Source organism: Rhizophagus irregularis, chromosome 2 (genome assembly GCF_026210795.1).
Source record: "Rhizophagus irregularis chromosome 2, complete sequence".
Classification (NCBI taxonomy): Eukaryota; Fungi; Glomeromycota; class Glomeromycetes; order Glomerales; family Glomeraceae; genus Rhizophagus; species Rhizophagus irregularis.
In genome coordinates this window covers 1,694,386-1,707,023 of record NC_089430.1, presented here as the reverse complement: position 1 = coordinate 1,707,023, position 12,638 = coordinate 1,694,386, and the positions used below count along the sequence as shown (strand labels likewise).

The 12,638-nt window shown below is 29.0% G+C and overlaps 2 protein-coding genes across 2 annotated transcripts; both read right to left on the bottom strand.

The window, feature by feature from the left end:
* Nucleotides 1-1,645: 1,645 nt before the first annotated feature.
* OCT59_011789 (uncharacterized protein) lies at nt 1,646-2,851 on the bottom strand (the record flags this gene model as incomplete). Its single annotated transcript, XM_066134015.1, has 1 exon — nt 1,646-2,851. One exon carries the CDS (start codon nt 2,849-2,851, stop codon nt 1,646-1,648), a length of 1,206 nt encoding a protein of 401 aa, XP_065989321.1.
* Nucleotides 2,852-9,998: 7,147 nt separating this feature from the next.
* Nucleotides 9,999-11,439, bottom strand: OCT59_011788 (uncharacterized protein; the record flags this gene model as incomplete). The annotated part of the gene is made up of 2 exons (XM_066134014.1): nt 9,999-10,012; nt 10,110-11,439. 2 exons carry the CDS (start codon nt 11,437-11,439, stop codon nt 9,999-10,001), a joined length of 1,344 nt encoding a protein of 447 aa, XP_065989320.1.
* Between the last annotated feature and the right edge of the window lie 1,199 nt (nt 11,440-12,638).

Sequence of the window (12,638 nt, the reverse complement as noted above, 5' to 3'; positions counted from 1 at the left end):
TTTTTTTTCAACCCGATTTTTCTCTTTTTCCCTCCCCAAATTTTTTTTTTAGTTTTTATTTTTTCGAATTATTTTTATTTTTATTTTTTTTTTCTGTTTTTTCCGGTTAACTTTTTCTTCAATCCGAAATTTTCCCCCCTTTTTCCTTTTTCGGTTTGGCTTTTTTTTTTCTTTCCCGAATACATTCACCATTTAAGTTTTGGATCGATGCTGCGGCGCCACGGCAATTGTCTTTCTTCCCGATTCTTATTAATAATAATATTATTATTTTTTAGGCCGTATCAAGCTCAATAATAGACTAACATAATTACTTATTCATTTATTTTTGTAACGATAGATCGTTATAATTAATTTTTCTGGGAATTTTTTTTTTTAGTGAGATATTTTTTTTTCTAGAGGATGTAATTTTTTTTAATGCTACAATGGAATTTTTTAAGATAAAAAAAAAGATTTTTTTTGTAACAATGTAACAATAAACTACTTATATAAAATTGTTTTTGTAATGAATTTGTGAATTTCACAGTACTGCAACATTTGTTTTGTGTGATAAATAAAATTCGTATTTATTAATAATATTTCATATACTGTATAACACTTGCACATAATTCATTGCTAACATGAAAGGAAGCGAAAACGTCAAAAGAAAAACCAAGAAAGCAATGAAACGTGAAAGACTCGTTATTTTAATTTAATTTATTTTTTTATTTAATAATTTATGTAAAAAACACACGGACATTGCATATGACTTTGCATATAATTAAAATTTAAAGATATTCTTTGATCTGAATTCAGCCCAGTTATACTGATATTATTTCTAACTTGGACAATTTTTGCTAAAGAATTATTGAAGGCTTTTATTAGAAAACCTGTTAATTTTACCATGACTTAATATTTTCGTTAGTTTTGAATATATTAATAATAAATGAGAAAATTAAAAATATTAATTAAAGACCATATTAAACACATTATTGTACAAGCTTTTTGGTATTCTTTTCTCCAAGTTCAATGAATAAAATCTTTTCCATATTTTTAACATGTTTATTTTTCGTATATATGATATTAAAAATTTAAATAGTTGCTTTGAATGATAAAAATACTACTTTAGAATTTCTTTAAAATTAGTGGTTATCCATCTTTCAAATAAACTATTATTTTTATGCTTTTATTTATTAAATTAATTTATTTTTAATATCATACTATTATAATCAATCAATAAATTTATATCCGATAATGAAAAAATACTTTGTGAAATATATGGAAAGAATTATATGAAATTCTAGCAGATATATTTTTCGATCTTTTATTTATTATTAACTTTAGTATAGAATAGAAATGAAAATTGATAGAATTGAGTAATTAGAACATAAAATTATTGCGCGTTTTTTCCCTGGAATAAATAAATTTTTAATTATAATCATTTTTTTAAAAAAAAAATTATAATGCATTATTCATTTAAAATATTTAATTTATTTATTTAGATAATATATGAAAATCAGAAAATCAATATAATATTCTAAGGTACATTGCAATCAACATATTAATGGATACTAAATGTGAAAAATATTGTTTTAAATTTTAAACTAATTTAACTAAAAAAAAAAATAAAATAAAATAAAAATTTTAATAAGGGTAAGCTTCTGTATTATCATCCTTTGGTTGAATTTTTTTTTGTCTCCTCCACTGATGTTTTTATTTCATCCATTATCTTCTGTATTTCATCCATTTTCGTCTGCATTGTTTTTTGCATATCATCAATTGTATGTGTTGTTGTCTGCATTGTTGCCTGTATCTCATCAATTTTGTCAATTTTCGTTTGCATCCCATCAATTTTTAAAATTTTTTCCTGCATTTCTTCTATTGATATTTGTGCTCCCTTAATATTTTCTTTTATGTTTTTTGTTGTAAAAGCCTTAATAAAAAATTGAGTCATTGTTGTTGAAGTAGCCAGAAAGTTACCAGGAATCTTATCAACAAAATAGGACACATTTCTTGTTAATGATAGAATCAGTATAAACACGCATGCTTTAACAAAGTAAAAATTGATTGGCCAAAATAATGTAATCAATAATGTTTGAAGAATATTTGGAAAATAAAAACATATAATAGATAATACATAATATATTCTCCATGCCACCATTTGCGTCATGCCACCCATATCTTCAATTATAATAACAATTATAAATAACACAAAAGAAACTAAGCATATTCCGAATAATATAAGAAATATTATAGAAATTGAATTAAAAATATGTTTATGTGTGATGGTAATTATCCAGAATATTGGAATAACTAGAACTGGAAAAAGTGTCAAGAAAAAAAAAATTGAACCAAAGAAAGTTTCCTCATAATTATAATCATAGTGATCACCAGCAAAATAACCAATTCTTTTTCCTTTAATTATTACGAGAAATGCGCAAATTAAATGTAAACACATGTTTATGATTGAAAATATCTTTATGCTCATCAAGTCATCATAGGCAAAAGAAACTACAAATGGAATCACCCAAGTGATCATATTATACAATACATCATCTAGTAATGGTAATACTATATTTTTGATGGACCCATCTTTACCTGAAGCATTGAGAAAAATCACAAAAAAAATTGGAAAAAATGTGTTGAGAATTGCATCATACAAATCTGTATGTGATACATAATCTATGTCAACAAATGATGCAATTGATGCTGAAGCAAGTGGAAATAGTGAAAAGAACATAATATTCCAAATGATAAAATTCAAAAGGTTTGATATCCCACTAGTTTTCTTTTTAATAGTATTGTGGTTAATCCCATTCTTGAACATGATAAAATCATGAACATTTTGCTTTTTAATTCTTTGATAATTTTTCATAGCGAATTCGTGTGGCGAATTTGTAAGATGAATATTTAACTTATTTTATTGTGTATTTATAGGCAATGTATATCTAAATATTGTTACATTTATGCATAAAGTCTTAATGAATTGCATTTGTATTTCCGAAACATATTTAAACCTAATGGGACGTCTCAATAAGAAAAAATACAATCAATATTATTACGTAAAGTTAATACAACGTTGTAACACCTAAGCCCGTGATAAATCACATTGCCACCTTAGGTATTAACAAAATATCTCTTTATTAATAATATAAATAAATACAATAATATGCTTGGTTTAATAACATTAAATAACTAATAAATAATTCATTATCGAAATTCATCCAAGAATGTCCTTCTCAAAAGGTGATCTTCACACCCTTTTATATTTGTTTTAGTGTAACCAAATTCATAATTTCGATTCATGGATTTAAATTATCAAAGTATTTCCATTATCTTAATTCTGTATCCATTTGATCATCGTGACCTCCTGAATTATGATTTATAATATTAAAGTAATGATCAGCAAGTTAATCACTTGACACCTCAGATCACTTGACTTCATTTAATTTAGTATCTTTCGGATCTTTATTTATCCTTAAATCTCGTGACTGATAGTTTAATGTCATCTCGGACCAATTATCCTTGAATCACCTGATCAATAGTTTAACGACTTTTCGGTCTAATTATTAATACAACTAAAAATAAATTAAAATTTTATACACTAAGATTAAATATAATACTGCGCCTCACAATTAATAAATTTACTATGTATACTACGGCATTACAACTATCCCCCGCATGAAAATTTAATGCCCTCATTAAATTTATTCTAAGAATCGAACTCGTGTCTCGAAGTGGTAGGTGCGAATTATACTACTAAATCAAGCATGCGTTGTTACTTGACTTAGCTGCGTCCTGCAGCTGTTCCCGTGGTTTGTCATGTGTTCTTTTGAATTTCACGGTTTTCTTGTACCGGATTTCACTTAGGTCTTTCTTTGGAAATTTTCATTAATTTTTCCTATTTTTCCAAAATTATTTTTATGTCATGTGATTTTATTTCACATGATTATAAATTATCTTTATTTTTCTAAGTCCATTGATGATGGTTATCATTTACTCATCGGTGTATGGTAAGTCTTTAACAATTCTCCATTTACAGGTGTTTTCTTGATTACACCCTTAATATCTTTAATTTTGTAGGCTCCGTTTGGTAGTATTTCATGAATGTAAAATGGTCCCAACCATTTTGATTCCAATTTTCCAGATAATTGTTGTGCTTTGGCTTTATCATAAAGTAATATTTTATCTCCAATTCCAAAGGTATGTTCTTTAATTATTTTTCTGTCATGATACTCTTTTTGTTTTATTTGAGATTTTAATATTTGTTCTTTGGCTTCATATCAGATTTTTGGTAATTCTTCTAATAATCCAACTATTCTGTCACTTAGGTTGATTCCTTTGATATCTTCATCCATTATTGTCCGTACATTTCTTCCATATGTTAGATAAAATGGTCGAATTTTTGTTGAACTGTGCTTTTTATTTCTGTAGGCGAATAATATGGGTGCTATCTTTTGATCCCAATCATCCTTAGTTGATAATTTTGCTAATGCTTGACCTAATGTTCGATTGAATCTTTCAACCAATCCATTTGTTTCTGGATGGTAACTGGTAGAAAAATTCCATTTTATCCTGAATTTTTCCATTAATTCTTTAATCATTTCATTGTTAAAGTGACTTCCTCTATCACTCAATATCTTCATTGGACATCCATGTCTACAGATGATATCTTCATAAATAAATTTTGATACTTCTTTAGCAGTTGCTTCTTTTACTGCTTTGGCTTCTGGCCATTTTGTAAAATAATCCATCACTACTATGATGTATTTATTACCATTTGTTGTTGTGTTCAATGGTCCGACAAAGTCAATCCCGATTTGATACCATGGTTCTACTACTTTAATTGGGTGTAATTCATTTTTCCCTTGTGGTTTTCCTCTTCTCTGACATTTATCACATGTCCTTACATATCTTTCAACATCATTCAGCATATTTTCCCAATAATATTTATCTTTTAAATTATCATAAGTACTTTTGATTCCCATATGTGCCGATAATTCATGACTGTGAGCCAAATATAATGCTCCCATCTTTTCAAAGTCTTCTATTACTCTGATGTTTTTACTATTTTTCTCAATATACTTTTTACCATCAGTTACTCTGATGTTATCCTTAATCTCAACATTTTTAACCTCTATTGGTGGTTTATCTCCATCTAATTCTATTATTTTATTATATACTCTTTCCCAATCTGTGTCATTATTTGATATTTTAATATTAGCATATTTTTCTCCTTCGTAAATATCTTGACATTCTTTAAATGATTTCACCATCTCCATATATCTTTCTTCATTTAACAATGGGTATGATGTTTTATGTCCTTGATCCTTTTTCGAATATTCTCTACCTTTGTAATTTTCCCAACATTTTTCATTTTCTAAAAATATCACTATTGATTCATCAATTATCCTTTTGTTCCTAAATATTTCCTTTTCTAATAGGTGGTTCTCATATCTTGATATGTATCCTCTATCAAATGATGGTGTCTGTTGATAAAAGTACTCACTATAAGGACTTTTATCTAATATTAACCAATCCTCATTATCATGTTCTTCCATTCTCCTGTTGATTTGTTCGACAACTTCCTTCCTGAATTCCCATTCTATACCTTTCTTTGGTATTTTATACTTATCATTGTCCTCTCTTCTCCTTTTAAAGGTGTTAAACCTCACACTTTGTCCTACTTTTTCAAATTCTTTTATAAGTTTATTTACGATGAATGTTTTTCCAGTACCATCAACTCCACATATAATTATTATTTTAGGTCCCATTTTTACATTGCTCGGGTAATTTCAATTTATTTATCCTGCTTAACTCTTTTGTTATATATTTTTGAGTCTCAAGTCTTTTACCTATCTATTTATATTATTCTTGATAATGCATCCGCATTTTTATTTTCTTTTCCTGGTCTATGGGTTATTTCAAAATCATACTGTTCTAATTCCATGACCCATCTTGATCTCTTTCCTTTTGGTACTTTTGCAGTCATCAATCCTTTCAAAGCTGCATGATCTGTCACTACCTCAAATTTTCTATTGATCAAGTATTTATGGAAATGTTGTATTCCCCATACAATTGCATAACATTCTTGTTCAGTTATTGGCCATCTTTGTTCTGTCCTGTTTAAACTTTTACTGGCATATTCTATTACGTATTCTTGACCTTTATCATCTTTTTGAGCTAATACTGCCCCTAATCTTATTCCTGAAGCATCTGTAATTAATATAAATTTCCTTAACCAATCTGGTTGTCTTAACACTGGTTCTTCGGTTAATTTCCTTTTTAATATTTCTAATGCTTCATGTTGTTTGATACCCCATTCAAACTTTTCATCTTTTCTCAATAAAGACGTTATTGGTTTTACTATTTTTGAAAAGTCTTTAATAAATTTTCTATAATACGTACATAATCCTAATATTGACCTTACACCTTTTATATTTGTAGGTGCTGTTAATTTTTGTATCTTTTCGACTTTTCCTGGACTTGGTTTTAATCCATTTTTACCAACTACATGTCCTAAAAATTCTATTTCTGTTTTTCCAAATATACATTTCTTTAACTTTAGTATTAAACTGGCTTCCTTTAATTTTTCTAACACTAACTTTATGTGTTTTAGGTGGTCTTCAAAATTTTCCGAATATATCATTATATCATCAATGTACACTATTACAAATTCATTCAGGTATTCCTTTAATACTTTATCCATTAACCTTTGAAAACTTGCAGGCGCATTTGTTAACCCAAATGGCATGACATTATATTCATATAATCCTGCTGAGCATATGAATGCTGTTTTCTCAATATCTTCCTCGGCCATCTCTATCTGATTGAACCCTGATGCTAAGTCTAAGCTTGTGAACCATTTTCCTGAGCTTATCCTTTCTAATTGTTCGTCAATCCTTGGTAATGGATATGCATCTGCTATTGTAACTTTATTTAATTTTCTATAATCGATGCAAAATCTATAATTTCCAGACTTTTTTCCTGCTAAAGTCACTGGTGAAGACCAAGGGCTTCTGGATTCTCTAATTTTTCCTAATTTTACCATTTCATCTACCTCTTTTCTAATAAATTTACCTTTTTCGTCGTTTTCTTTGTATCTCTTTTGAGCTATCGGTTCAGTACCTTCTTTTAGTCTTATCTCATGTTTCACTAGATTTGTCCTGTTATATTTTTCACCATCGTACTCAAATATATCCTTATATTTTTCTACTAATACTTTTAATTTACCCTTTTGTTCATTGGTTATATCCCCTACTTTAAATTTTTCAATAAATTTTTCATGGTCATTTTTATGCTTCTTTATCGTCTCTTCAGTATCATTCTGACCAAGACTTATACTTTAAAATTTTCATTTTCATAATTCTCATAATCATCTTCATATATATTGTATAATTCATCTTGGTATAATTCATCTAATAATTCATCTTCAATCAATGTCTCTTCGAATCCTTTGATGGTCTTTTGTATATATTTTACTGGTACATCCATGGTTTCATCATCCATTCTAAGTATTATTGTTTTATCTGTGTAATCTATATTCGCCTTAAACATATCTAATACTCCATTCCCTAACACAATTTCATTCTTTCCAGAATCAATTACTTCGACCTTAATGGGTATCTCCTTATCCCCAAACTGTATGTATATTGTTGTGGTACCTCTTGATGCTACTTTATCCTCATTTATCATCACACATCTTACTGTACTTGGCTCTTCAATTCTTAGGTCCATTTCATCCATTATTTGACTAGTTATTACATTTACTGCTGCCCCTGTATCAAACATTACATCCTTCAATTCTTGATTTATTATTAGTTTACCCCTTAATGCTGTCAAATGTTCAGCTTCAATGTTATTTATTGGTTCTTGTAGTCAATCTACTTGTGGATATCTTCTCATACCATCATAATATATTTTTCTTTGTTCTGGGCTTATATCTATAATTTGTGAAAAAGTTGCATTTGCTCTGGTACTTTTCATATCCTCTAATACGTTATATTTTGGTATATTTCTTTGAAATGCGCTTGTCCTATGAATACCTTCAACACGTTCATTTTTACATTCTGATGCATAGTGACCTTTTTGTCCACAATTTCCACATGTATTATTATTTCTTTTTGTTTCCTGAGCTTTTCTCAAACTCTCACTAGTAAATCCCCTTTTTGGTAATGCTGCTGCCTTATTCTGTTGACTGGCATATTTATCATTTCTTCTGCGTGCTTGTTCTCGATCAATTTCCATATCTATATCTCGATCACTTGACCTATTTTTTATATTACTCCTTGTTTGTCTTGGATTATTATAAAAATCTTGATCAACATGGTTAAATACTATATCATTGTTTTGGTAATATGGGTCACCATAATTGTATTCTTGGTCATAATCATCTTGATAAACTTGGCCATCGTAATCGTATTGGTCATTGTAATCATTATAGTTATCAAATTCCATCGTATTAAATCCTCGATTATTATTTTGGTAATTTGGTTGTCTGTTATAATTATTTGATCTTCCATTATAATTATTTGGTCCTTTATTATAATTTTGGTTGTTTGGTCTTCTATAGTTTGCTTGACCATTATTTACTCTACATTCCCTTGCATAATGTCCTGGTTGTTGACATTTATAACATGCTCGCAATGGTTGTCCTTGTCTATTGTTATTTGGTGGTCTCCTTTGTCCACTAAGTTGATTTGTCAATTTTACCTCTAATTTTTTAAACATCTCGGTAAGGTCATCCTCATAATTTTTCTCCAATGGTTTTTCAAATATATTCTTTGGCTTGTCATCCTGTATATCAATTCCTTTTCTTTGGGTACTAACTGGTATATTACGTGTTCTTCTTATTAATTCATTAGTAGCTTCCTCCTCTCTTCTTGCTGTATTCACTGCATCATTTAAATTTGCTGGGTTTTGTCTTCTGACTTGATATCCCAATTCTGGTGTTAATCCTTCGATATAATTATCCACTTGTAATTCATCATCTAATGCATGGCCTCTGGTAGCTATCCTTAATATTTGTCTAAACCTTATCGTATATGCCTCAACATTTTCATTTACTCCTTGTGTTATTTTCCTTAATTCTAACATTTTCCTTTTTCTAACATCTTCCCTGGTAAATCTTTGTTTAATCCTATGTTTTAAATCATTATCATTATCGTTATCTTGCCAATTTATCAAATAACCATTGTTTGCTTCCTTCTTTTCATTATACCATTGTGCTGCTGCACCTTTCAAACAGGTAGCTGCCATTGCTGCTTGTCTAGCTCCATTTACTCCTGCTGCTTTTCCTATAGCAGTAAATGCTATTTCGAATTGTCTTACCCAATCATTAACATCTTCTTCTTCCTTTCCATAAAATTGTGGCATACTAATTATTCCTCCAGCTACATTTCCTGCATCCTCAATTGCATTTGCTAATGGGTTGGCTGCGACTAATCCAGCCCAATTACCTCCTATATCATGTCCCGTTGCTGCTAGTAAAGCCGCTCTAAAATCTTCCCTTACTTCAGCTCTTGTTGCTCCCATAATTATTGGTACTATTGGTGGGATTGGTGGTATCGGTGGTGTTAAAGGTGTTTCAGATAAATTTTCTATATTATAATCAGATATTTCACTTTTATCCTCAGAATTTGGTTCTGAACTTTCACTTGAGTCAAAACCAGGTCTATTTATAATGTTTTCTTCATAAGGTTCTTCAAAATTTTCATTGCTATCGGTATCATTTGGATTTAAAATTTCTCCATCTTTTCCAGATCCATCTGATTCTTTTTCAGATCCATCAGATTTTTCATTATCAGATTCATTTCCACTACTTTCACTATCCTCAATTCCAGCTTGTTGTTTTAGAAATTTATCCAATATCCGTTTTAAATTTTTCTCCAAATCATTTTTATTTCCTTGGAATATTTCAATAAATTCTTGATCCAATATTTCTCCATCAGTATATCCCATACTGATTAACCTTAATAACTCTCCATCAGTTATTTCTATTTTATTATCATCACATATTTGTTTTAATCTTTTGACCCTGATATCAATTTCATTTTCGTCATTCTCACAATCCCTACACTTGGTTTTTCCTTCGTCAAATTTATTGTTCATCCATCTTATTCCACATTCATTACAAAATGTGGTATTTTCATTTATCCATTCATATAATTTTATCCTTAATTCTTTGTCATTCGTATCAATTTCCTGGAAATATTTTTCCATAAATTCCGTTGTTAATATTATACTATTGCTTATCCTGAATTTTCTTATTCTCTCTATTTCTGACACATTTAATTCGTATCCTAGTTTTTCTAAGTCATCCTTTAATTCTAATAATTCTTTTTGTTCACAAATTTTACATTGTCCAATGTCTGCTATCATATCAGGTAACTTTCTATTTCTACAATTTCCACATCTCAATGTTTCTTTTGTCAACCATTCATTTATTTCATCTTTTAATTTTTCATCACTTAGTCCCATTAATTCGAAAAATGTACCTAAAAAATCCTCTGTTAATATCAATTCTATCCTTATCCTTAGGTCCCACATTCTTTGTATATCTTTGTCAGTGAACCTTCCACCCATTTCTTCAATTTTTCTTTTTAATAATTCCACTGTCCATTCGACATTGTCCTCTATTTTTATTTCATAATGTATACTACCATCACTGTCCTCTAGTTCATAACTTTCAGGACTATCACTTTCTGGGTCCTCAGGTTCCCTTGTAAATTGTTTGGTGTCAATAAATCTTTGTCCTACTTTCTGCATCAATCTCTTCCATGCATCCTTTCCTTCTTGAGTGTCTGCCTCACATCTATTCTGATGTTCTATCTGGAGTATTAATTCAACTACCTTTTCACTCCTCAACAGATCTTCTGTTTCTTCATATAATAAATCCCTGAATAACTTTATTGCTAACTTCTTAACATGTATTGCTTTCATTTCATTTTCCAATATCGTGTTATACCAATCCCAAAATTTTTGAAATCTATTTTCAACATCCCAATCTTCTAAAATGTATCCATGTTCCATTATTTCTGGACATCCAATTAATCGGTCAAATACTTCATTTTCTAAGTCTCCTTCAATACAATCCCTTACAATTACTACAATTATTATCCTTAAACCTTTTTCTTTCATTTTTGGTTGTTGTCTGTACCTTATTGATTCAATTATTCTATCTACTATATTCCTACATTTTCCTTTATGTATTGTATCCTCCCTTTCTCTATTGTCCATACTTAATAAATTCAATAATTCTTTATGTGTCACATTATTGTACATTAGTATTGTATCCTTAAATTTAAATAAAGCATCCCAAAATTTCTTGAATGCTGCTGATACTTCTCTTTCTATTGGGTTACATATTTCACATGCTAAACATTCCTCTGGTTCTATCACTCCTAGGTCGTGTTCTTGTTTATGGTTTATATATCCAGCATTCCAAACATGGTACCATTCCATTTTTAATAAAATTCTCTGAAAATTTTCACATCTTTTACTTTTTATCCTTCTTTTATATTTTATTTGACCTATACTGGGCTTGCCTTTACCTCATTTGTTCATTACTGAGTATGGTAGTTTACAGGTTTGTACAAATAAATTTATATTCCATAAAATTTTCCAACCTAAGGTTGAAGTGTGAATCCATATTTGATTTGTCCGATTATTTGTTGTATTTCCAAGACTGATGTATCTTTCCACGGTGTCAACAATTCATTTAATAAGTGGGAGATTCAAATCTCCCTCTTTCATATACTTCTACTACGCCTCTAATTCTATTATATCCTAAAATTTACTGTGCTTTGATAATCTTTAATTAATAATCTCGACACCTGTATTAACATTTTATATAATTTTACTACGCTACAAAATCTCTTATCATTTATATCCTTATTAATTTTTAACAACTTTCTTTGAATATATTTGTCCAGCAAATATTTTTAATTCTTGTTAACGTTAATCATAATTTTTCTTGGGTACCCTCATAGAATTATTCTTAGCTAAGTTCACACAGAATTATCTTTAAAGGTCCTTCTCAGACCTATTCCCAATTGATCACACAGAATACCTCAATTGAGTTCACACAGAATCACACAGAATCACACAGTATTAACCCTGCCATCTTAATTTATAGCGTCGGCCCTGGGTACACTTTTATATTATCCCCGCCATCTTAATTTATAGTGTCGGCTCTGGGTACACTTTTATATTATCCCCGCCATCTTAATTTATAGTGTCAGCTCTGGGTACACTTAGTATGATCAAAGTCCATACAAGACTTAATCTTAATCCTCTCATTCAATTATTTACAATATTTTTATTCAAAACCCCTTCTAACTTGATTAGCCTCGCATTTCCCTTGATAATCAATTACTGCCATGCATATTTGATTCATATGCATGGAAATTATTGTAATAATAATTTTTCATTGACATATCAGCCGGTGGTCAAGTTAGATCAAAAATTATAATTTATGAACATTATTTTTACCTACATGTTTATATTTATTCGAATTAATATTTTTTTTATCGGTAACCTTTATTTTCGCATATCTTAAAATTTTAACATTAATACATTTTTAAATTCTTTTTCAACCAAGACTTTAAACTTTTTAATTTTATAACTTCTTAATTTTGTCGATCCTTAGGTGAAAGATTTTA